This window comes from Capricornis sumatraensis, chromosome X (assembly GCF_032405125.1).
Source record: "Capricornis sumatraensis isolate serow.1 chromosome X, serow.2, whole genome shotgun sequence".
Lineage (NCBI taxonomy): Eukaryota > Metazoa > Chordata > Mammalia > Artiodactyla > Bovidae > Capricornis > Capricornis sumatraensis.
The window spans coordinates 134,057,073-134,084,012 of NC_091092.1; the positions used below are offsets into that span (position 1 = coordinate 134,057,073).

General features: G+C 42.9%; 1 protein-coding gene and 1 non-coding gene across 2 annotated transcripts in view; both read right to left on the bottom strand.

Moving 5' to 3' along the window:
- Positions 1-26,307, bottom strand: part of LOC138071965 (epidermal growth factor-like protein 6) — a 175,609-nt gene extending 149,302 nt beyond the window's left edge. The window contains exons 1-2 of the mRNA XM_068963325.1: positions 26,274-26,307; positions 13,249-13,377 (exon numbers count right to left, since the gene is read on the bottom strand). Coding sequence (XP_068819426.1) covers positions 13,249-13,377; positions 26,274-26,307 — 163 coding nt within the window. The remainder of the gene's footprint in view (positions 1-13,248; positions 13,378-26,273) is intronic.
- LOC138072146 (U6 spliceosomal RNA) lies at positions 22,791-22,900 on the bottom strand. The gene has a single exon (XR_011144291.1). It is a non-coding gene; the product is annotated as a U6 spliceosomal RNA (small nuclear RNA).
- Positions 26,308-26,940: the final 633 nt, after the last annotated feature.

The window sequence follows — 26,940 nt, forward strand, 5'->3', positions numbered from 1 at the left end:
AGTTTGATGTGTGGTACAACTCCCTTCTTATATTTATGCAATATACGTTTTTTTCTCTATTGAGTTCAAGTAACAATAATGTGAGCGATAAAGGAATTACTGAGTTCATGTATTCATGGACAGAGGCCTGCTTTCTGCAAACTACACCCTGTTTGAGAATTGATTCTTCTCAGAGCCCTGGTGAGGAAGTGCCATTGTCACAATTTTCCACAAAATTAGAGCTTAAAATAGCGTAAATTTGGAATTTCCCTGGTGGTCTCTTGGTTAGGACTCCTTGCTTCTATTGCCGAGGGCACAGGGAACTAAGAGGAAATCAGTTCGACCCCGGCTGGGGAACTAAGATCCCACAAGCCTTGCAGCATTGGGCAAGGGTGGGAGCAGGGATATACACTGATTTTCCTAGAGTTCTGGAGGTTGGAAGTCCACAATTTGTCTTATGGGGCTAGAACTAAGCTGTTGGCACGGTTTGTTCCTTCTGTAGGCTCCATGGGAGAATCCATTCCTTGTCTCTTAGACTTATAGGGGCTCCAACAGTCCTTGGCTTGTAGGCACATCACTGCGTCTCTTCTTCCTTTGTCCCTTTGTCTTTTCTCTGACTCTTAATCATGTTCCTCCCTCTAAAAAGAACGCTTTGATTATACCTGGCCCACCCAGAAAATACAGGGTGACCTCCCTGTCTTAAGATGCATAAGAGCACAGATGAAATTTCCCTTTTGTTCCATAAGGTAACATTTCCAGGTTTCAGGGATTATGACATGACCAACTTTTGGGGGGTCATTATTCAGCCTGCCACAGGAAGTCTGATTTATGAGTCTGTTGGTCTTGGTTTTATGGACTGGATCTTATATTTAAACATGATTTTAATGATTTGTGAGTGGTTGGTATATCATTCCTTTCTTTATTCTTAAAACCAGGGTTTGTGGGAATATACCCAAAACTCAAGAGCTGAGTGTTTCTAGGAAACGGTGACCATGAAATGCCCAACTATAGTATAGAAATCATTTCTGAGCAGTCTTGTTTCAATAGTTTCATTGGTTTAAAGGGTGTTAAAGTCCAATTTATATGTAATTTATGTACATAATCTAAGGTTAAGTAAACATTAAAATAAATAAGTATATTATCCAGTCTTCATAAATCAGATTGGCATTCAGCTAATTTTGTTGAAACACTATGTGTCAACACTTTTTCAGTGTGATTTCAGACAACTGTCTCTTCAATTCTAAGACATAAGTGTTGGGTCTCTTTGACAGACAGTGGGATAGAGAAAATTGAAATTAGATGATTCCTCAAGAACTGCATTGGATTTGGTCTTCTGCCCTAACAGTAACATTCCAATATTTCAAGTTTGTTTCTCAAGAAAAATTGAATACATAGAAGCTGATGATCTTACAAAGTACTTTCTCACATGTTATCACCAGTGAGCCTGTTGAGCTTGATGCTTGCCCAGCACCATCAAGGTATGTGTGTAGAATAAGTGGGGACTTCCTGGTGCTCCATTCTCCCAAGCCCTTCCTCTTTAGGTTTCATTCTCTCAGAAACAGACTCTGAAACCAGAATTCAAGTGTGCACGGTTTATTTGGGAGGTTGTCCCCAAAGTTCTAGTTCTAGTAGGACAGAGAAGGGAAAGACATGTTATATAAATAAGTTACCATTGTGATTGAATTCTGCTGGGGAGTTCTAGAGACAGCAGGGCCCAAGCCTTAGAATTACCCACCCTGAGGCACAGGAGCTGGGGTATCTGTGCTCCCAGCAGTCATTGGTGGAGGGCTTCGGAGGATGCCGAGTCTACGTGTTCAGCTTGCCATGCTCACAGGCAGCGTGGACTCTGTGAGGAGCCCTGCATGTCTGGGGAAGGAATTTGAGCTTTGATCTGAGGGCAGTAGCGAGCAAAGCAGGGCATCGCTGGCTGAATTCTTTAACGATAACCCCAACCAATTCATGCTCAGAATTATCACACAATTGCACAAAATAATTTTTAAGATAATGAGCAATAATTTAGTTTACCTGGCAGCATTTTTCCCCTAGTGTACATAATAATAGTCTATAGTATCTCAGACTCGATGAATACAAATTAAAAATCAAAACACCAAAGCAGCAAATACCTTTACAAAGATCATCACCTTGTCCTTCAAGTTTTCCCTTTGTTCCATTTCTGGTCCCCACATATATTACAGTTATCTATTGCTATTCAACAAAATGCTGCAAAGCTTAGTGGTTTAAGACAACATTTATTGTCTCACAGTTTCTGTGAATGGGAAATTCAGGAGCAGTGTACCTAAATGGGTCCTGGGGTTTTTCACCAGGTTACAGTTGAGTTGTTGGCCGAGGCTGCAGTCGTCAAAAGGCTTGACTCCAACTGGAGGATCTTCTTTCAAGATGGTGTGCTCACATGGCCATGGGCTCCTCGCCTTGTGGACCTCTCCATAAGGCTACTTGGGTGTCCTTATGAGGTGTCAGCTGACTTCCTACATATCAAGAGTTACAAAAGACAGAGAACAAAGAGGAGATTATACTGCCTCCTATGCCCTAATCTCAGAAGTTACTCTCCATCACTCCCACTATAATCTCTCATCAGAAACCAGTCACTAAGTACAGTCCCACATCCGTGTTAGGTCCAACTGCCCACCACTCAAAAGCCAATCCTTGAGAGGCAAGATTGGTGGGAAGGAAGTTTGCTTTATTTCAGAGGACAGGGTGCACTCATGTCCACAGGCTGACTCCTCACTGACAATCAGTAGGCAAGAGCGCTCATAGGAGAGTTTCAGGGGTGTCTAGATGGAGGGAGGGGCTACAGGTAGAAACAACATAGTCAACTCTGACAGCCCAGTCTTGGAATTGACCATGCGGTGGTCTGATCAGTGTTAATCTTGATTGTTTTAAGTACAGTTACTCTTCAGCTCCCAAGGTTGGTTTGTTCCCATTTCTTTGAGGCCAGTTCTCAGAACTGTGGCAGCCTATGTCATGACTACAGCCTGGCCATTGTATAGTTACATTCTTGCACACGGTGAGGGTTTTAGTATCTATGAAACAACTCAAAGGATATAGCTCAGAATATTATCTAGAGCTCTTGAGGCGAACTAAAGGTCCTTGACATTTCTTAATGACTAAACTATTATTATTATCATTGGATAGCGTCACTGACTCAATGGACATGAGTTTGAGCAAGCTCCGGGAGTTGGTGATGGACAGGGAAGCTCGGTGTGCTGCAGTCCATGGGGCTGCAGAGAGCTGGATATGACTGAGCAAATGAACTGAACTGAACTGAAACTATTATTATTGTGTCTCCTTTGCTTCTGCATTTTCTCACTTATCTGATCAAATTTTTCTACAGGCAAAAAGCAAGAGGAAGACATGTTGGGGAAAGACTATAGAGTCCTGCTCTATTTCATAAGGCAAGGGGAATTGGGCTTAAATTTTAAAAGGAAAAATATCAAAGAATTGGTGGGTATGTTTTAAAAACATCACAAAGCATTCTCTTTTTCCTTTTCTCACACTGATTACTCCTCAGCCTCCTTTCCCAGCCTTCATTTCTACAGAGATAAGTCTCTGACCCTATTATCTTCTTTATCTAAACTATTTCCATGTGATCTTGCCAATCCTTGCTCTTTCATGCCATCTGTGTGTCGATGACTGAAAAATGCGAATCTTAAATCTTAGGCTCTCTCTGCTGCATTCTCTTTTTTACTTTTTCTAATTTTTATTGGAGAATACTTGATTTACAATGTTGTGTTAGTTTCAAGTGTACAGCAAAGTGAATCAGTTAAATATATACATATATCCTCTCTTTTTAAGATTCTTTCCCCATATAGGCCAAACAGAGTCTACATTTCCCTGTGTTGTACAGTAGGTCCTTATTGGTTATCTATTTTCTATATAGTAGTTTGTATATGTCAATCCCAGTCTTCTGATTTATCCCTTACCCCCTCTTTACCCCCTGGTAGCCACAAGTTTATTTTCTACATCTGTGATTCTATGGCTACTTTGTAGATAAGTTTATTTGTACCCCCCCTTTTTTTTAGACTCCACATATAAGTGATGACATATGGTGTTTGTCTTTCTCTGACTTACTTCCCTCAATATAACAATCTCCAGATCTATCCATGTTGCAGCAGATGGCATTATTTCATTCTTTTTTATAGCTGGATAATATTCCATTCTGTATATGTACATCTGCTTTATCCGTTCCTCTATTGATGAACATTTAGGTTGTTTCCATGTCCTGGCTATTGTAAATAGTGCTGCAGTGAACACAGGGGAGTATGTATCTTTCTGAATTATAATTTTCTCCAGATACATGGCCAGGAGTGGGATTGCTGGATCATATGGTAGCTCTATTTTTAGTTTTTTTAAGGAACCTCCATACCATTCTCCATAGTGGCTGTACCAGTTTATGTTCCCACTGACAGTGTAGTAGGGTTTGCTTTTCTACATACCCTCTCTTATTGCTTGTAGATTTTTTGATGTTGGCTGCTGAGAGCCAGCACGGGAGATCCCACCCATGACAAGGTCATGCAGAGAGACCTGACGGGTAAGGTGAGTCAGGTCTCAAGCGGTCCTCTGCCTGAGCATCCACCCCGAAACCAAATTCTGTCTGTTTACTGTCTGCTATACTATACTCTTCTGACATTACAGGGGGCTATACTCGACCACCTTTCTCTGGAAAAAGTTAACTTAGAACTCCAACTGGTTTCCTGCATATGAAAGGAATGTTTCAGCTCAAATCCCTCTGATGGCTCTTTAACTTGCCTGACAGACTCCCACGGACTTTTACAACTTGTGATTGTTTACAGCCCCCCAAGCGTGAGAGGCATGAAACTTAAAACATCTTAAAGATATAGAGCCTTTTACAGCTAAGAATTAGTTTGGTGAAGGGTTTCATCGTTGAGTTAATGTTTGCTGCCAGGCCTCCATATCCTTTATCTTTTAGGCACCTGGGAGGATATTAATCAATGTAAACGGGATGCAGAAATAGGAATACAGTAGTTTTGATGTTAGCAATACTAGACTTTTGAGTTAATGAATTTTCTCTTTGTTATAAATCACTGTACTCCTCTTTCCTTGTTATAAATTGTTGTGTCCTATGTAAGAATGTAACTTTATTTAGTGCTTTCTGAGAGTGGCACCAGACTTTGGGAAGAACAACACTATTAAGGCAAATAAGTTTTCTGCTTGACAGACCCTTATCAGAAAAGGGCTGTAAAATGCTAATAGGCCTCCTGGCCAGAAGATGATGTAAATCACCTAAGACTTGTGTATACAGCTAGGTGTGCAGAGAGAAAGCCTGGTCTCGATGAGTCAGGGCTGCTGATGCTGCATAACTTTGTATTATCCATTGATCTCTATGTACAAGCAAAAGTGTAAAAAGCTTTCCTGAACAATAAAGGATAGACCAGTCACTGAAAAGACTGGTTTCCCCCGTGTGGTCTTTTCTCCTTCTCTTCTTTTCTGGCTGAATTCCCATCTGGGGCGTGGAGGCTCACCATGTCTATTTATTGCCCTGGCTGCTAAGACCCACGCGAGCGGGAGCCCAAGGCGGGGCACCCTCCACTATTCAAGCGGGCGCTGGTGGCCTACGTAGATGGTGCAAACCTCTTGTCTCGAGGTTTTATTAGCTTTCCATATAAACCAAGTTATTCAGCCTCTTTTCTCCACTAATTTTCCTACTACACTATTCTTTCCTAATCTCTTTATATTTCTAATTAAATAGTCCTTTCCCAGACGCTGACTCCATCCCCGTTTCGAATTCCCTGGATCCACTGGGGCTGGACCCCGGCAGTTGGCCATTCTGACTGGCATGAGGTGACACCACACTGTAGTTTGGATTTGCATTTCTCTCATAATTAATGATACTGACCATCTTTTCATGTGTTTTTTAGCCATCTGAGTGTCTTCTTTGAAGAAGTGTCTACTTAGATCTTCCACCCATTTTTTGATTGGGGTGTTTGTATTCTTGATATTGAGCTGCATGAGCTGTTTATATATTTTGGAGATTCATCCCTTGTCAATTCTTGCCCTATCCATCGGGATGTCTCACTGAGCTTAGGATATCCAAAACCAAACTCTTGGTCAGCTCTCCAAAACTCATTCCTGCTTCTCATACATTCCCCCTGTTCCAGGAGTGTCCAGACGGATTAGTGTCAAAAACCCAGGTGTCATTCCTGACCAGTTGCTCTTCCTCCCCACTTATGCACAGTCAGGCACTAAGTCCCACTCCAACCATGTGTCAAGTCCGTCTCCTTCTCTCCCTCCTGCCTGCCACCATCCAGCCTTATAACCATCCTCTCTCACTGGAACCACCCACCCCCCCAAGAGCTTCCACTAGCTTCTTCTTTTGTCCCCTCTAGTCCAGGTCTTAGAGTTTTCTCCTTGAGAACAAATTAGGTCAGGTCAGCCCTCTCCCTAAAACCTTCCAGCAACTCTCCATTGGATTAAGAATAAGCAAGAGAAATAGAAGAACTAGTGAAGAGTTCCAAGCTTTGTATACTCATGGCATGGGAAATTTGAAGATGCATCAACACACACTGGGATATGCTTGATAGCTTGAGCATTTTGGATTGGGTTCTCAGATGCCTACACATCCAGGAAAGTGAGATGTTTTGGGGGCATCCCTGGGCCTGCTGGACTTGGACTCTGTATCTCAAAAATAGATGGGAGCCCAGAATTTATTTTAACTAGTTGGGTACTATGGACTTGTTGTGGTGGAAGTTATGATAAAAACAGGAGAAAGCAAAAAAAATCTCTTCTGGCTGGGCCTTGTTGTCTGTATTTAGAAAATACTTCCTTTCTTTCGTTTGGCAATATTTAAATGTAAAAATATCAGCAAAAAAGTTTTAACTTCCCAATTTGTCTTGGATCCTATCATAAAGTTTCCTGGAACCTGACCATAAACAAGCATACTAAAAATTCTGGCAAAGTGTATTTATGCAGAAAATAAGGAATCCCATGAAGAAATACTATACAACTTACCCAATCCCTGGAATGTTTTAAAAAACATTAACTTCAGCTGTGGAGATGGTGACTTGTGATTAATCTGGTCAATGTAGACAGCAAGCTGTGTAATGTGTGAAAGGAGCTCTGGACAATTCAGCAGGTAGTTCAGACAGCCACAGCTCAGGGCCTCCTCCCCACAGAGACTTCACCTACAGTGCCACTTCCCTGCCTCAGGACTGGGTGCCTTGAGCCTTCTATATGTCCAGTGTTGTTTAGGAAGAGAGATCAAAGGCAGAACACACAAGCACACATGCGCAAGCAGCTGTCTAGCCTGGTCAGACCTCCCAGGGTGGCAGAGAATGTTGGTGGGATCCTTTCAGTCCAAGACCAAGAATTCTCTTTCTAGCTTTCTCTTTCTCTTTCAGGAACTCCTTTTTTATTGATCACCCCAGGTTTACCGGGTTCCATGGAGTTTGGTTAATCCAGCCAAATGCATATATATGTCTCATGATACTCAGATGTCTCTTAAATTCAGGACTATGCCTTACCCATGCATTCTTGATCTCCCAGAATGCACTGCTCCATTTTTGTACATTTAAAAAAATGCTTTGCTAAATATGAAACTAAATGCAAATCATACTGTTATCTTTCTAAGTTTTTGTTTGTTGTTTCAGTGGGTTCACACATGAGGAAAATATCATGTGTACTAGATTTTAGGATAACAAACGGTCTTGGACTATTACTCTCTTTATCAAGGTAGGCTAACTTCATGTATCAAACCATTCCAAAATCACAGTGGCTGAACACAGTAGAAGTTCATTTCTTTGCCTGCCTTCAAGTCCAACACACATTTGAGAGAGTCTGCTATGTGCTCTCACATGGGGCCAGGTTCCATCCATCTTGAGGTGCCATCTTTGGCCAGGGCCCCAGTGTCCTCTATATTGGGCTGATGGAAATGAAATCGAGGATCCCACAGGAGGCTCTGTGCACAGGCTTGGAGACAGTCTACCCCCATTCTGTTGGCCAAAACCAGTCATGGAATGTAGCTTTGTGCCCAGCAGACACAGAAATGTATTTACTGAGCACTTAGCCTTCTCTTCCATGATTGTTAAATCGTAATATATGATATACAGATATTTGGACATTTTTAACTTCTAAAATTATAGTTTCATATGGTTTCACCTAATAGTTCGTATTTCTTATCCAGAGTACTCATAAAGGAAACAAGGCCACGTTGAGTCACCCAAGAAGAGGAAACAGCAAACCCCAGACACTGAAAAATGGTGTGGGTCAAATGGCCAGAATATTTCAACAGATAAATTATAAGAAAGGGACAGAAGGGAGTCTATGGATTCAAAGACTCAAAAGACACATTAAGTTTTTAAAAATGAGCTAGACCAAATCACAACGACTAGGGAGAAGACCCTGTGTAATAAAATGATAAGGAAACAAAAGGAAGTGATTGCTGTGAAAGAGCACTGGGTCCTTTGGGACTTGGCCTGAGATGGGCACTGGGAGGGGCTGGTGCAGCTTGAGCTCTTGACCTGCATGGTGGTTACAAGGGTGCTTATCTTGTAAAAATTCATTAAGGTACATTGGATTTCATAGTAATGATTGAAAAACAGAAAAGCAGTCCCGTATCAACTAGGCAATGATGTTTCTAGAAGCTGGCTCTGGGTGTTCTTCTGAACAGAAATATTTCACAGAGCATCAGTGTCAGACAAGGCCACTCCATGACCAGGAGTAATCAAGACAAAATGTGTGATAGACAGGGCATCCTGAAGTATCACAGTCCATGGGGTTACAAAATAGTCAGACACGACTGATGGAATTAACTGAGCAGAACAAAACCTAACCTTGGAATTTCATCTGATAACCACACAGAAAACTCTTAAATATAACGAGCCCAGAAAAATAGCCTGCTTCAAAGATTTCAGTTTGCAAGTTCTGTTTTTGCATACAGCAATGTTGGCCTTGTTTCTCTCACAAGGCCTCCAAAAATTGAGAGTAACGCAGTGATGTTTCTCCCCCAGAGCTAACCAACCGGATACTAAGGACAATGCAAAAGACTCAACTTGAGCACGAACACACATAACACAGTTAGGGTGAGGAGCGTCAAGGGTAAGTCCGGGTCAAGAGTTTGCAACAGATCTTTTCTCTTAAGTGACTGAAGGCTCATTCTTCAAAACACAACGTTTATAAGAAATTATGATGAATTGAAACTATATTGCATGCAGTGCATGCTGCTTATGCAAATATTCACTGAGTCCCCGCCCCTGAGATTTGCCCCTTTCCCCTCCCCAGCACCCGGGAAGCCAGCTTCCAGTCCCTCGTTCCCAGGCCCCTGACTCCATGTTTTCTCCTCCTCGACACTCTGAGTCTGATTTCTTTTCAATAAGGATGTTTTTGACAGCTTAAGATAATGATATATGGGTGCTACATTTAACACAGAAAGGTTCACTATAATGTCAAATGAAATAGTGTGCAAAATCTCCTCAGTTGTGCCCAGACTATTTGCAACCCCATGGAATATAGCCCTCCAGGCTCCTCTGTCCATGGAATTCTCCAGGCAAGAACACTGCAGTGGGTAACCATTCCCTTCTCCAGGAGAAGCTCCCCAGGATCAAACCTGGGTCTTCCGCTTCATGAACAGACTCTCTACTGTCCCAGAAATCAGGGGGACTCTAATCACTATCTTTTTTTTAATTGACTGCCAAAATAGGAGGGCCTGGTTTCATCCGTGGGTCACGAAAATTGAGGAGTTCATTTCCTCAGTTCTGTCCGACTGGATTTCCTATCCATCACTAATACCCAGCGCATGCGCAAACTCATGTCCACCAAGTCGATGATGCTATCTAATAGTTTTCCCCAATGTTGTCCCTTCCTATTCCCATCTTCAATCTTTCCTGGCACCAGAAAAATCTCCTAGAAAGCCCATTCACGGTTATGAGAACCTTACCGACCAAAATAAGTCCTGAATATTCCTTGAAAGAACTGATGCAGACACTGAAACTCCAATACTTAGCTGACCTGATGCAAAGAACTGACTTACTGGAAACGACCCTGATGCTGGGAAGGACTAAAGGTGGAAGGAGAAGAGATGACAGAAAATGAAATGGTTAGATAGCACCATTGATTCGAACAAAATGAGTATGAGTAAATTTCAAGAATGTGTGATAGACAAGGCATCCTGAAGTGTCACAGTCCATGGGATTACAAAATAGTTGGACACGACAGACAGAGTCAACGGAGTACAGCGAAGCCTAACCTCGGAATTTCACCCCGATAGTCGCACAGAGAGCTCTTAAATATAAGAAGCCCAGAAACAAAGCCTGACTCAAGGCTTTCACTTTGCAAAGTCTGTTTTTCCATACAGTGATGCTGGCCTTGCTTTTCTCAAGGCCTCCAAAAATTGAGAGTAACGCAGTGAGGTTTCTCTCTCAGTCCTAACTTATCAAGTACTAAACACACGGCAAAAGACCCCACTTGGACACAAGCACACATAACACAGTTAGGGTGAAGAGCGTCAAGGGTAAGTCCGGGTCAAGAGTTTACAACAGATGTTTTCTCTTAAGCGACTAAAGGCTCATTCTTCAAACCACAACATTTAAAAGAAATTATGATAAATTGAAAATATATTGCATGCAGTGCATGCTGGTTATGCAAATATTCATTGAGTCCCCGCCCCCAAGATTCGCCCCTTTCCCCGCCCCAGCACCTGGGAAGTCAGCTTCCAATCCCTTGTTCCCAGGCCCCTGACTCCATGTTTTCTCCTCCTCGACACTCTGAGTCTGATTTCTTTTGAATAAGGATTTTGTTGACAGCTTACAATAATGATATATGGGCGCTGCATTTGACACAGAGAAGGTTCACTATAATGTCGAATGAGATTGCCGAACCTCCTCAGTCATGCCCAGATTATTTGTGAACCCCACGGACTATAGCCCTCCATGCTCCTCTGTCCATGGAATTCTCCAGGTAAGAATTCTGCAGTGGGTAACCATTCCCTTCTCCAGGAGAAGCTTCCCCAGGATCAAACCTGGGTCTCCTGCTTTGTGAATGGACTCCTTTCTCTCAGTGACTCTAATCACTATTTAAAAAAAAAAAAAAAAGGTGACTGCCAATATAGTACAATATAGTAGGGCCCAGTTCCATCCCTGAGTCGTGAAAATTGTGCAGTTCGTTTGCTGAGTCTTATCCGACCAGCCTTCCTTGCTTGCTCAAACTCATGTCCATTCAGTTGGTGATGCCATCTAATTGCTTTTTGCACTGTGGTCCCTTTCTCCACCTGCTTTCAATCTTTCCCAGCACCAAAAAATCTCTTGGATATCCCCTTTCAGTGTTACGGGAATCTGACCAAAGATTCCCATACAAGATGGAGGAGTAGAAGGTCATGCCCTCATCCTCTCCTGGGAGAAGTCCAAAATTACAACTCGGTGCTGAACAACCATCAACAGAATGTTGGATCCCACCAAAAAAAGATACCCCACGTCTAAGGGCAAAGGACAAGCCCAAACAAGATAGTAGGAGGGGTGAAATTTCATTTAGAATCAAATCCCATACCCGCCAGTGACACTTGGAGACCTCAAAGAAAGCCTTGTGCACAGCAGAGCTCAGAAACCCCACTGAGACTGAGCCAGAACTGTGTGTGAGTGTCTCCCGTGGAGGGACGGTGGGTCAGCAGTGGCCTGCCGCAGGGGCAGGGGCTCTGTGTGCAGGAGCCCTGGTCACACACCCTGTGGCATAAGCCCTCTTGGAGGAGGTCACCATTAACCCCAACCATAGAGCCCCCGAGCAGATGACCCACAAACTGCAGAACAATCATACCAAAGAAATTCTCGCACTGTTAAGGAAGTTCTAGGACCCACAACAGATTTACCAACCTGGGGATCTGGCAAGGGAACTGAGAACCCCCAAGGAATTTGACTGTGGAGGCCAGTGGGATTTGCTTACAGAACTTACACAGGACTGGGGAAACAGACTCTTGGAGGGCACAAACAAAACCTTGTGTGCACCAGGACCCAGGAGAAAGGAGCAGGGACCCCCACAAGGGACTGACCCAGGCTTGCCCGCGGGTGTCCAGGAGTCCCTGGCAGAGGCGTGGGTCGGCAGTATACTGCTGCAGGGTTGGGGGCACTGAGTGCAGCAGTGCCTGCGTGGGACCTTTGGAAGGAGGTGGCCATTATCTTCATTACCTCCACCTTAGTTTGGTCTCAGGTCAAACAACAGGGAGGGAAGACAGCCCCACCCATCAACAGAAAATTGGATTAAACATTTACTGAGCATGGTCCCGCCCATCAGAACAAGACCCAGTTTTTTCCCCACAGTCAGTCTCTCCCAGCAGGAAGCTTCCATAAGCCTCTTATCCTTATCTGTCAGAGGGCAGACAGAATGAAAACCAGTGTCAAAGAAAACTTCTCAAACTGATCACATGGACCACAGCCTTGTCTAACTCAGTGAAACTATGAGCCATGCCCTGTTCAGTTCAGTTCAGTCCCTGAGTCATGTCAGACTCTGCGACCCCATGAACTGCAGCACGCCAGGGTCTCTGTTCATCACCAACTCCGGGAACTTGCTCAAACTCATGTACATCAAGGCAGTGATGCCATCCAACCATCTCATTCTCTGTTGTCCCCTTCTCCTCATGCCTTCCATCTTTCCCAGCATCAGGGTCTTTTCTGATGATTCAGTTCTCCTATTTTGGAAGTCACCTTTTTTTTTTTTTTAAATAGTGATTAGAGTCACCCTGATGGCTTATACAGTGAAGAGTCTGCTTACAAAGCGGGAGACCCAGATTCAATCCTCGGGAAGCTTCTCCTGGAGAAGGGAATGGCTACCCACTGCAATGTTCTTGCCTGGAGAATTCCATGGACAGAGGAGCCTGGAGGGCTATAGTCCATGGGGTCGCAAATAGTCTGGGCACGATTGACGAGGTTCAGCACTCTATTTCATTCAACATTATCGTGAACCTCCGCTGTGTCAAATCCAGCACCCATATATCATTATCTTAAGCTGTCAACAAAATCTTTATTGAGAAGAAATCAGACTCAGAGTGTCGAGGAAGAGAAAACATGGAGTCAGGGGCCTGGGAATAAGGGACAGGAAGTTGGTTTCCTGGGAGCTGGGGCGGGGAAAGGCGTGAATCTCGGGGGCGGAGACTCAGCGTTTATTTGCATAACCAGCATGCATTGCACGCAATATAGATTGAATTTACTCTTTTAATTCATTGTAGAGTTCTTTTAAACGTAATATTTCGATGAATGAACCCTCAGGCACTTACGGGAAAAGATCTGCCGCAAACTCTTGACCCAGACTTACCCTTGACGGTGCTCACCCTAACTGTATCAGGAGTGCTCGTTCTCAAGGTGGGTCTTTTGTGGTGCGTGACGGGTAGGTTTTGATAGACGTATAAGCTGCGCTTCCCACAATTTTTGGAGGCTTTGTGAGCTAAACAAAGCCAATATGGTTGTATGCAAAAACAGACGTTCAGTTCGGTTTAGTCACTCACTCGTGTTCGACTTCTTGCAACCCCCATGAGTCGCAACACGCCAAGCCTCCCTGTTCATCACCGTCTTCCGCGTTCACTCAGACTCATGTCTATCAAGGCAATGCCATCCAGCCATCTCATCCTTGGTCATCTCCTTATTCTCTTGCCCCCCAGTCCCTCCCAGCATCAGAATCTTTTCCAATGAGTCAACTCTTTGCATGAGGTGGCCAAAGTACTGGAGTTTCAGCTTTAGCATCATTCCTTCCAAAAAAGTCCCAGGGCTGATCTCCTCCAGAATGGACTGGTTGGATCTCCTTGCAGTCCAAGGGACTCTCAAGAGTCTTCTCCAACACCACAGTTCAAAAGCATCAATTCTTCGGCACTCAGCCTTCTTCACAGTCCAACCCTCACATCCATACATGACTAGTGGAGAAACCATAGCTTTGACTAGATGGACCTTAGTCGGCAAAGTAATGTCTCTGCTTTTGAATATGCTATCTAGATTGGTCATAACTTTCCTTCCAAGGAGTAAGCGTCTTTTAATTTCATGGCTGCAGTCACCATCTGCAGTGATTTTGGAGCCCAAAAAGATAAAATCTGACACTGTTTCCACTGTTTCCCCATCTATTTCCCATGAAGTGGGAGACGAAATTTTTTTGACACAGGCCTTTTTGCTGGGGTTGTTAGAGTTAACAGTTTTCTGTGTGTTTGTTCCTTGTGTTAGGTTTTGGTCTGCTCAGTTGAACTCAGTCTTGTTTGATTGTTTTGTAACCCCGTACATTGTGGCTTTTCGGGTTTTCCTGTCACCCGTCCTGGGAGCTTACTCATACTTTTGAATCCATGGTGCTATGTAATTATTTCATTTTCTGTTTTCTTGTTTCTTCTCTGATCTTCAGTCTTTTCTAGCATCAGGGTCTTTTCCAGTAAGTCAGTACTTTGTATTAGGTGGCCAAAGTATTGGAATTTCAGTGTCAGCATCAGTTCTTCCAATGAATATTCAGGACTCATTTCCTTTAGGATGGACTGGTTGGATCTCCTTACAGTCCAAGGGACTCTCAAGCGTCTTTTCCAAGACCACAGTCAAAGAGCCTCAGTTCTTCGGACTTCAGCTTTCTTTACATAAGTGCAACTCTCACATCCTTACAGGAGTACTGGGAAAAAAAAATGCTTTGACTTGACGGACCATTTTCAGCCAAGTAATGTCTCTGCTTTTTAATATGCTGTCTTGGTTGGTCATAGCTTTTCTTCCAAGGAGCAAGTGCCTTTTAATGTCATGGCTGAAGTCACCGTCCTCAGTCATTTTAGAGCCCAAAAAAATAGTCAGTCACTGTTTCCATCGTTTCCCCATCTATTTGCCATGAAGTGATGGGACTGGATGCCATGATCTTCCCTTTTCTGAATTTTGAGTTTTAAGCCAACTTTTTCACTCTCCTCTTTCAGTTTCATCAAGAGGCTCTTTAGTTCTTCACTTTCTGCCATAATGGTGGTGTCATCTGCATATCTTTGGTTATTGATGCTTCTCCCTTCAGTGTTGATTCCAGTTTGTGCTTCATCCAGCCTGGCTTTTCACATGATGTACTCTGCATATAAGTTAAATAAGCAGGGTGACAATATGCAGCCTTGACTACTCCTTTCCCAATATGGACCCAGTCTGGGTTTCAATGTCTGGTTCTATTACTTCCTGACCTGCATACAGTTTTCTCAGGGGGCAGGTAAGGTTGTTAGGTCAGTAAAATTGCTTGGTATTTGGCCAGTATGGTTCTCGTAATCGTGAATGCGCTTTCCAGGAGATTTTTCTGGTGCCAGGAAAGATTGGAGATGGGAGGAGAAAGGGATTACATTGGGGAAAACCATTAGATAGCATCACCAACTCAGTGGACATTTGTTTGAGCATGCCCCGGGAGTTAGTGACAGATAGGAAAGCTGGTTGGACAGAACTGAGCAAATGAACTGGACAGTTTTCTCGACTCAGGGATGGAACCGGGCCCTCCAATTTTGGCACTTTTTTTGTTTTGGGGTTTTTTTTTTAAATAGTGACTAGAGTCACCCTGATGGCTGAGACAGTAAAGAGTCTGCTTACAAAGCAGGAGACCCAGATTCGATCCTGGGGAAACTTCTCCTGGAGAAGGGAATGGCTACCCACTGCAGTATGCTTGCCTGGAGAATTCCATGGACAGAGGAGCCTGGAGGGCTACAGTCCATGAGATCACAAATTGTCTGCGCAGGACTGAGCACACGGGGTACTCTATTTCATTTGACATTATAGTGAACCTTCTCTGTGTCAAATGCAGCGCTCCTACATCATTTTCTTAAGCTGTCGACAACATCCTTTATTTGACACAAATCAGACTCAGAACGTCGAGGAGAAGACATGGAGTCAGGGGCCTGGGAACAAGGGGCTGGAAGCGGGCTTCGCAAGAGCTGGGGGAAAGGCGCAAATCTCAGAGGCGGGGATCAGTGTTCATTTGCACAACCAGAATGCAATGCACGCAATATAGTTTCTATTTATTATTTCAATTTATCATAATTTTTTTAATGTAGTATTTTGAAGAATGAGCCTTCATCCTCTTAGGCACAAAGATCTGCTGCAAACTCTTGACCTGGACTTACCCTTGACGCTCCTCAGCCTCACTGTGTTAGGAGTGAGTGTCACCTCATCAGTATGTTCACAGGCTCTTTATGGTATGTTTACTCTTATCCTTGTTTCTACTGGAACTGAGTCTTTTGTCTCACTGAGGATTCGGTGAGGTAGGCCCAAGTAAGGATGAGGCGAGCTTCCAATAATTTTTGGAGGCCTTGTGAGATACACAAGGCCAATATTGTTGTGTGGAAGAATAGAATTTGAAACGTGGAGGGCTTTGGGCAGTTTTTCTACAGCTGCAGCAGTTAAGAGTTTGATGTGTATTTATCACATGAAATCGTGTCCTAGATTTTTAGTCAGTAAGATTTTCATAATCCTGAATGAGATTTTTTTTGGTTTTTTGATTCTGGGAAAGATTGAAGACAGGAGGAGAAAGGGACGACATTGACTCATTATATAGCACCCACCATCTCGGTGGACATGCGTTTGAACAAGCCCCAGGAGAACTGTTTGGAGAAGACTGAGCAAAGGAACTGGACAATGTTTATGACCCAGGGATGGAACCAGCTCCTCCTATATTGGTAGACAGCTTTTTTAAAAATTAGTGATTAGAGTCACTGTGGTGGCTTAGACAGTGAAGACTCTGCTTACAATGTGGGAGAAAGAGGTTTGCTCCTGGGGAAGAATCTCCTGGAGAAGGGAATGGCTACCCACTGCAGTATTCTTGTCTGGAGAATTCCATGGACAGAGGAGCCTGGAGGGCTACAGTCCATGGGGTCACAAATAGTTTGGCAGGCCTGTGCACTCAGGGCACTCTGTTTCATTTGACAGTATAGTGAACTTCGTGTCAAATGCAGCGCTCCTATATCAGTTTCTTAAGCCATCAACAAAATACTTTATTCGAAAGAAATCAGACCAAGAGCATTAAAGAGAATACATGGAGTCAAGGGCCTGGGAACAATGGACTGGAAGCCGGCTTCGTGGGAGCTGGGGTGGGAAAGGGGTGAATCTTGGGGGTGGGGATTCAGCATTCATTTGCATAACCAGAATGCACTCCTTGCAGTACGTTCAATTTATTATTTCCGTTTATCGTAGATTTAAACGTATTTTGAAGAATGAGCCTTCATCCCCCTATGTTGAAAGATCTGCTACAACCTCTTCATGGGGACGTACCCTTTTTTTGCTTCTCATCCTCAGTGTATTAGGAGTGAGCTCCCTCTTATCAGTATGGCCCAGGCACAGTGTGATACCCATACTCCATTTCTTGCTTCTGCTTGAACTTCCTCTCTTGTGTTGTGGTGGAGACTAGGTCAAGTAGGGCCAAGAAAGAAATACTACTTCCATTACCAAACAAGTTTTGGAGGTCTTGTGAGACTAAACAAGATCAATATTCCTGTGTAGAAAAGTAGAAGTTGAGAAATAAATGATTTCGGGCAGGTTTTTTAGGTTCTTGAAGCTTTCTTTGTTTATCATTTCAGTTTGCAGGTTTGATTTTCAGTGAGTTTAAAGTGAAAAGCATTTAGTCGTGTCTCACTTTTTGTGACCGCATGCACTATGCAGTCCATGGAATGCTCCAGGCCACGATGCTGGAGTGGGTAGGCTCCCCCTTTTGCAGGGATCTTCGTAACCCAGGGGTTGAATCCAGGTCTCCCGCACTGTAGGCGGATTCTTTTCCAGCTGAGATACAAGGGAAAAACCCAATATCCATAAAACCACAATAGGCTTTTTCAAGTGAAGACAGGATGGCCGATCAGACACAACTGAGCAAAGAAACCCAGACAGATTTTTCACTACCCACGAACAGAACCCGGGCCTTGTAATATTGGCAGACGGCTTTTTTTTTTTTTTCTTTTGCTGATTAGAGTTTCTCTTATGGCTTAGAGTGGAGAAGGCAATGGCACCCCACTCTAGTACTCTTGCCTGGAAAATCCCATGGATGGAGGAGCCTGGTAGGCTGCAATCCGTGGGGTCACTGAGTCAGACACGACTGAGTGACTTCACTTTCACTTTTCACTTTCATGCATTGGAGAAGGAAATGGAAACCCACTCCAGTGTTCTTGCCTGGAGAATCCCAGGGACAGGGGAGCCTGGTGGGCTGCCATCTATGGGGTCACACGGAGTTGGACACAACTGCAGCGACTTAGCAGCAGCAGCAGATGGCTTAGACAGCCTGCTTTCAATGCGGTACACCCAGGCTCAGTTCCTGGGGAAGATTCTCCTGAGAAGAGAATGGCTACCCACTGCAGTATTCTTGCCTGGTGAATCCCATGGACAGAGGAGTCAGACAGTTTCTGGTCGGACACGCCTGAGCGACTTTCAGAGAGAGCCACCTGGAAAAAGGAGAACTCTTTCTGCGTGATCCCGCGTTTCTGTCACACGTGTAAATGTCTTTTGGGCTGTGCTTTGTTTTCTGTAGTGTCAGTCACTCAGTCCTGTGGGACTGTTAGCCACCCTATGGACTGTAAGCTGCCGGGTTCCTCTGTCTGTGGAATTCTCCAGGCCAGAATACTGCAGTGAGTTTCCATTCCCTTCTGCAGGGACTCTTCCCGACCCAGATTTCAAACCCGAGTCTCCTGCATTGCAGGCCAATTGTTTACCATGTGAGTCACACTTTTTTTTTTTCCTAATCCAGTTATTACTGCTGGATTTAGTGGTAGTCAACTTTCACAGCTGCATTATTCATATAGGTTCGTTTTCTTTGTTCATAAACTTATTGAGGTAGGTCGTAAACTTACGTGGTAGATGTGTTCTTTCTCTTCTCCCCCCTCCCACTCCAGGATGTAATATCGGTAAAAATCCATAGAAGGTCTCAGGCTTCCCTGGTAGCTCAGCTGGTAAAGAATCCCCCTTCCATGCAAGAGACCTAGGTTCGATTCCTGGGCCGGGAAGATCCCCTGGAAAAGAGAACAGCTACCCACTCCAGTATTCTGGGCTGGAGAATTCCATGCACTTTATAGTTCATGGGAGTCATTTTAGACACCCTATGAGAATTGCTGATCAAAGTGTATATCTAACTTTTCATTTATGTAATGCCAATTTTTGCTTTTCCTCCAAAGACAGTACCTGTGCACACTCAACAGCACTATATCAACATTTCACGGTTTCACATGCCCAGCAACTTTTGTTTTCAGGCTTTTAGGATTTTTGACCATCTGGGAGGTGTGCAACCCATCATTTAAAGTATTTACATATAATTTCACTGTATGGAGGAGCCATCACTTGTTCAAATCAAATTTCTGGTGTAGGGTGTATAGATAGTTTCCAATTTTTATTTTATGCTCGAAGCAGTGGTTGTCCAATTACTTCCTCAGGACAAATTTGAAGAGTGAAATTGCTGGACTAAATGTTCCACACATTGAAATTTTTGACCTATATTTCCCACCTGTCACCTGGAAAGATTTTACAACTTTACATTCATATCTACAGTATTTGCACACCTTTAGTCCCAAATGCATTTCAAAAGCAGCTTAAAAAAAAAACAAACAAACTAAGTTTTATATATGCTTAATATTTTCTTTTCATTTTTTTTTTGCTTTTTTAAAATTTATTTTTTAATTGAAGGATAATTGCTTTCAGAATTTAATTTTAAAGGCCAATGACACAGGGCTCTCAGAAGAGCAAAACCTATAATTGCTTTTTCGCATCCCAGTTCCCACTTCCCAGAAACAACCCTTTTCAGTCCTTAGCAGTTTCATCTGTTTGCTTCTATAACTTATAGTATGCTTATACAGCTCTTCCTTTGCTTTGTTTTAAACTGTAGCAGACAGGCTAGATGCCCACTCTGATATCAATTTTTCCTCAACGTTCAGAAATAGCTTAGAATTCCTGAGCTTTCCAGGGTTCTGAAGCATTAAAATGTTCTTGTCCCCACTTGGCTGCTGTTACCTGCTCTCCTGTTTTGTCAATAAGAACATATCTTTTCTTTTGATTCCTTTACTGTCATTTAGTGGGGTTTTGTGGACACAGTAGAGATAAATGGATATATCTAATCTGCCATATTCAACCTGAAATCTGAAGATACTGTAGATTTTATTATCATTATAATTATTATTATTTGGTTGTGCTAGAATCCCAGGGATGGGGCAGCCTGGTGGGCTGTCATCTATGGGGTCACACAGAGTCGGACACAACTGAAGTGATTTAGCAGCAGCAGCATAGGGTTTGGGAGACCTTAGTTCCCCATTCAGGGATTGAGCCTCTGCCCCTGAAGTGGAGTCCCAACCACTGGGCCGTCAGGGAATTCCCGTTACTTTTAGAAAACTTAAAAAAAAAAAAAAACTTTGAAAATAGAGTAGCATCTATGTTAGAAAGGCCTCTCCGAAAATAGGTTAACAAGTGGGACGTGGACGGATGTTAAGAAACATGGAATCAGCTGAGCGCCCCCTACTGGAATATCCTGCCCAAAGCAGTCTGTGGCCCCTTATTTCCCCCGGGGCCTCTTTGTTCAGGGCCCAGCGTTTCACAATCATGGCAGTCCACCAAAGGAGTCAGGGAGTTTCTAAACATCCTATGCCCAGGACTCCACGCTGGGCCAATTAAATTATTCTGTGTGAGGGGATTGGGCATCAGCATTTTTAAAGCTCTTAAGTGGTTCTGGAGTGCAGAGTCACTGTTCTCGGCTAAGCAGCTCACTGGTTTAGCCCGTTTATAACAGCATGGCAATATTTGGACCGTAATCCATCCCGTGCTCTTGTTATGCAGTTACTTTTGTGTGTTGTCTAGATTCCGAATAGTGTCTATTTTCATGCTTTAATTTCATAAGCATGTCTTCTGTTAATCTGAGTAAGGAAGCCCACAGCGGTGTTAACATAGTATTGTCGTGCCACACTCATTTGGCAGAGGCACAGGATTTAGCTCAGTCCACATCACACTTATACTCTGCAGTAAGTCGCCGTGACAGAGTGAAAACTGTCCAGTGATGTGGCCATTTTCCTGTATCTGGATTTTTGCATTGCTGGAGTACAGTAATGGCGGAGAATATTATGGTCTTAATGATTATTATTGTGATTATAACGTGGATACTTGAGTCATAGTCACCAAAACCCTCCATTATTATGAATTGATCCAATGTCTGTATGGGGTCGCAAAGAGTGGACACGACTGAGCGCAGCCGCAAGCACTATATTAGCCCCCTCCCCACCCCCCATAACCTGCCCTGCAAAGCGTTATTGAGAACAGGCTTAATTATCAGAGGGGCTGGTTAGTCTTGCTGAGTTCTAGCTTTAGCCTGCAAAAATATAGTCATTGCTCATCATGGTTATCAGAAAAGAACAAGATGGGTCAATATATATCATCGAGACTGAAGGAGGGGAAAATCCTACAACAGATTTAGAGTAAAGGACTGTTTGGAGCGAATTCTCTGGTGGTTAGGATTCTGTGCTTTCATTGCCGAGAGACCGGGTTCAGTCCCTGCTGGGGGACTAAGATCCTACAAGCTGAGTGAAGCCACTCCCACCAAAAAAAAAAAAGATGGTGACTGGGTTACAGTGATGTTTTATAATGAAGGACAGGTTACTGAATTTGAGAAGTCTACAGTGGTCTGACTAGTCAAGGCTATGGTTATTCCAGTGGTCATGTATGGATGTTAGAGTTGGACTGTGAAGAAAGCTGAGTGCCAAAGAATTGATGCTTTTGAGCTGTGGTGTTGGAGAAGACTCTTGAGAGTCCCTTGGACTGCAAGGAGATCCAGCCTGTCCTTCCTAAAGGAGATCAGGCCTGTGTGTTCATTGGAAGGACTGATGCTGAAGCTGAAACTCCAATACTTTGGCCCCCTCATGTGAAGAGTTGACTCATTGGAAAAGACTCTGATGCTGGGAGGGATTGGGGGCAGGAGGAGAAGGGGACAACAGAGGATGAGATGGCTGGATGGCATCACCGACTCCATGGATGTGAGTCTGAGTGAACTCCGGGAGTTGGTGATGGACAGGGAGGCCTGGTGTGAGGCGATTCATGGGGTCGCAAAGAGTCAGACACGACTGAGCGACTGAACTGAACTGAACTGAACTGAACTGACAATGCAAGTAAAATGTGTTCTTAAAACTCAAGACTATCTCAGGGCAGTTTCAGCTCTAACAATAGGAGCTGAGAGGTCCTCTATACCAGGAGAGACTTTTTAGTTTTCAGGAAAAACGGTAACATTTAAACCTTAAAGAAATCAGGATGCACTGAATAAATGCTATAAAATATTGTAGTTTAACAACTGAAATCATAAATGGCTTTATCTAAACAAATCCCTCAGTGTGAAGATCACACAACCAAAGTGATTTGTGAGAAATGCATAACTGCATGAAATTAAAGCTTCATGAATGTATGTCATCTGCCATGACTTACTAGTTTTCCAAGCATCTTTGGGGGCACTGTAACATGCATTTTGTCATTTTATTTTCTTCTTATCAACATAGTTAGATACTTTCATGAACTAATCATTCATGAAAATAGTCTGTCTTCTCCTAATGAAACTAATTGAGTGTATTAACTATATCAAAATTTCTACCACATATTTTTTAAAACTCAAAAATAATTTCTTAAAATTGAATGCACCTAATTTCAGGGTTGAAAGATGTGTATCTTTACTTTAAAATGGTGGGAAAATTTACCAGAAAGAGCAACCTACCAAATAATTCACACTATAGAAGCACACACAGAGTCCTATTTTTTAATACCTAAAGCAGTCAAGAAGGCAAATAAAAAATGGCAAGTTGTATGTAATCTTAAGTTTTCTTTTGGTAAACTTTAAAAATATTCTGTGAATCCTATTCATAATATTATTTTTTTTTAATGTTCAAAACTATAAGAAATATGGAACACTTTTCTGAATTTGTGTGTCATCCTTGCACAGGGGCCATGCTAATCTCTGTATCATTCGAGTTTTAGTATATGTGCTATATTGAAGCTTCTAGCACTGTAACATTACTTTGATTGTGCAAAACCATCTTGGTTATAATGGGGCATCTGAAGGCACAATGAGTACAAATAGCTGCTTTATCTCCTAAAAGATAAGCTTTTTAAATTTTCAGATATGACACATTGAGCCTTGTCACTTGGTGTAAGTTGGCACTTGTGTGTATAGGAGACTCTGCCACTGTGCCGAGTGCCTGGTAGCAGCACACAACCTCCTGAGATTGGCGAGGTCAGCTGAGGATTTGACTTACTTGCCGTCAACTGCTGTAATCGCAAAATAGATGGATATTGTTAATTCTTGTGTGATATTGACTCCATGCACCTAAAATAGGCTTTAAAGACTTAGTATGGTTCGATGCTCTATTTACCTTTTAAATGATTTTTGTTATTTAGGTTTATGTGCATAAACACATCATCATCCAGAAAGTTCTGTTGCCCTGAGCACATCAGTGCATTTGTGTAGCGCCGTCAACTCCTGCATGCTCTCTCACTTGTGTCTGACTCTGCGACCCCATGGACTATAGCCCACCAGGCTCCTCTGCCCATGGGATTCTCCAGGCAAGAGTACTGGAGTGGGTTTCCATGCCGTCCTCCAGGGGATCTTCCCGACCCAGGGATCAAATCCGGGTCTCCTGCCTCTCCTGTGTTACAAGCAAATTCTTTACCACTAAGCCACTGGAGAAGCCCGTGTATGTACTTATGAAATTTTCTCCAAAGAATTACCCCCACACACTCTGATTAATAATGGGGAGCCCCCAAAGTGCTCAGATTCCTTAGTCACCTTATATTCTTAAAGGTCCTGCCAAGATTGGGATCCAAGGTCATTGTTTAAAGCAGAAATCCCATTTCAGCTTGTTGGTGGCAAGGACCCAGAAGGGAAATGGGCAGAGTCTAGGGCTTATCTTCAGAGAAAGCTCCAAGCCCCAACAAGCATGTGTGGAAGTGCTCCTAAGCCATCAGACCTCTGAAGCGGGGCACAAAAGGCCTTGGAAACGCATGCATGAAATTTCAAATGATTCCTCAAGAAAATTAAAAATAGAGTTGCCATATGATCCAGCAATCCCACTCCTGGGCATGTATCTGGACAAAAATATAATTCTAAAAGATACATGCTAGTTCATAGCAACACTACTTACAATAGCCAAGACATGGGTTTCCTCTGGGGGAGTTGCTAAGCACAGCTGGCCTCTTCGGGGGCTTGGGGATGTACTAGGTCAGTATTTTGCACCTGAAAACAGACAACGTTCATTTTTTCTAATAAAAATAACTTAAGAAACAAAGATTAATAAAAAGAAAGTACACACGGTTGGGAAAACTGGACAGATACATGTAAACGAATGAAATTAGAACACCCCCTAACACCATACACAAAAATAAACTCAAAATGGATTAAAGACCTAAATGTAAGGCTGGATACTATAAAACTCTTATTAGAGGAAAACATCGGCAGAACACACTTTGCCATAAATAGCAGGAAGATTGTTTCTGATCCATCTTCTAGAGTAACGAAAATAAAAACAAAAAATAAACACATGGGATGTAATTAAAATTAAAAGCTTTTGCACAGCAAAGGAAACCATAAATAAAACGAAAAGACAACTCTCAGAATGGGAGAAAATATTGGCAAATGAAGCAATGAACAAGGGCTTAATCTCCAAAATATACCAATAGTCCATGCAGCTCAATATCAAAAATAAGAAAAACAACTCAATCAAAAAATGGGTGGAAGATCTACATAGACATTTCTCCAAAGAAGACAGACAGATAGCCAAGAGGCACATGAAAAGATGCTCAATATCACTAATTATTACAAAAATGCAAATCAGAGCTACAATGAGGTATCAGTGCTGCTGCTGCTGCTGCTGCTGCTGCTAAGTCACTTCAGTCGTGTCCAACTCTGTGGGACCCCATAGACAGCAGCCCACCAAGCTTTTCCGTCCCTGGGATTCTCCAGGCAAGAACACTGGAGTGGGTTGCCATTTCCTTCTCCAATGTGTAAAAGTGAAGTCACTCAGTCGTGTCCAACTCGTAGCGACCCCACGGGCTGCAGCCTACCAGGCTCCTCCATCCATGGGATTCTCCAGGCAAGAGTACTGGAGTGGGGTGCCATTGCCTTCTCCGGAGGTATCAATGGTCATCATTAAAAAAATGTACAAACAATAAATGCTGGAGAGAATGTGGAGAAAAGGGGACCCTCCTACACTGTTACTGGGAATATAAACTGGTACAGACAGCCACTATGGCAAACAGTGTGGAGGTTCCTTAAAAAACTAAAAAACAGAGCTAGCATGTGATCCAGCAATCCTGGGCATATATCCAGAGAAAACCATACTTTGAAAAGATACATGAACCTCTATGCTCATAGCACTATTTACAGTAGCTGAGACACGGAAACAACCTAAATAGCCATCAGCAGAGAAAAGGATAAAGAAGATGTGCTGCACATATACAAAGGAGTATTATTCATAAAAAGAATGCAATAATGCCATTTGCAGCAACATGGATGGACCTGGAGATTGTCAGAGTAAGTGAAGTTAGTCAGACAGGGAAAGTCAAATGTATGATACTGCTTTTACGTGGAATATTTTTTAAGGTACAAATTAACTTATCTACAAAAGAGAAACTGAGTTACAGATGGAGAAAACAAACTTATGGTTACCAGGTGGTTAGGGGATGTGGGGGGAGGATAAATTGGGACTTTGGAATGGACATACACACACCACAGTATATGAAAGAGATAACCAACAAGGACCCACTGTGTACCACAGGGAACTCTACTCAATTGTCTGTAACGACCTATATGGGAAAAGAATCTGAAAAAAGAGTAGATATATGTGTATGTATAATTGATCCACTTTGCTGTACACCTGGAACTAACACAACATTGTAAATTGACTATACTCCAATAAAAATTAAAGGAAAAAAAAAGAAGAAAGTACACACATTTCTGTAATATAAATTTTATCCAATCTGGGAGGCTTCATAAGGAAATGAAGACTCCAAGAAGCGGTTACCCCTGAGTGTTTCTATACTAGGTCTGATGAAGGGTGGAAAGTCGTGGGAAGTTTCAACTGGGGGTAACCCAGCAAGGACAGTTCCTTCATTCCCTCCAGCATCACTCTATCTGCAGAGAAAGGAATGCTCCTCTCCTCGGGTATGGAGGTGAGGGGCACCTCTAACCTGAGGGTCTTATGACTTGCCTCGGGGGAAGGGCAGCGACCTTATCCCTTACCCCCTCTTTACCCGCTGGTAGCCACAAGTATATTTTCTACAGTGTGACTCTATTGCTGTTTTGTAGATAAGTTTATTTGTACCCCCCTTTTTAGACTCCACATATAAGTGATGACATATGGTGTTTGTCTTTCTCTGACTTACTTCCTTCAGTATAACAATCTCCAGATCTACCCATGTTGCGGCATATGGCATTATTTCATTCTTTTTTATAGCTGAATAATATTCCATTCTGTATATGTACACCTGCTTTATCCGTTCCTCTATTGATGAACATTTAGGTTGTTTCCATGTCCTGGCTATTGTAAATAGTGCTGCAGTGAACACAGGGGAGCATGTATCTTTCTGAATTATAATTTTCTCCAGATACATGCCCAGGAGTGGGATTGCTGGATCATACGGTAGCTCTATTTTTAGTTTTTTAAGGAGCCTCCATACCGTTCTCCATAGTGGCTGTACCAGTTTATGTTCCCACTGACAGTGTAGTAGGGTTCGCTTTTCTCCATACCCTTTCTTATTGCTTGTAGACTTTTTGATGATGGCCATTCTGACTGGTATGAGGTGACACCACACTGTAGTTTGGATTTGCATTTCTCTCATAATTAGTGATACTGACCATCTTTTCATGTGTTTTTTAGCCATCTGAGTGTCTTCTTTGAAGAAGTGTCTACTTAGATCTTCCACCCACTTTTTGATTGGGGTGTTTGTATTCTTGATACTGAGCTACATGAGCTGTTTATATATTTTGGAGATTCATCCCTTGTCAATTCTTGCCCTATCCATCGGGATGTCTCACTGAGCTTAGGACATC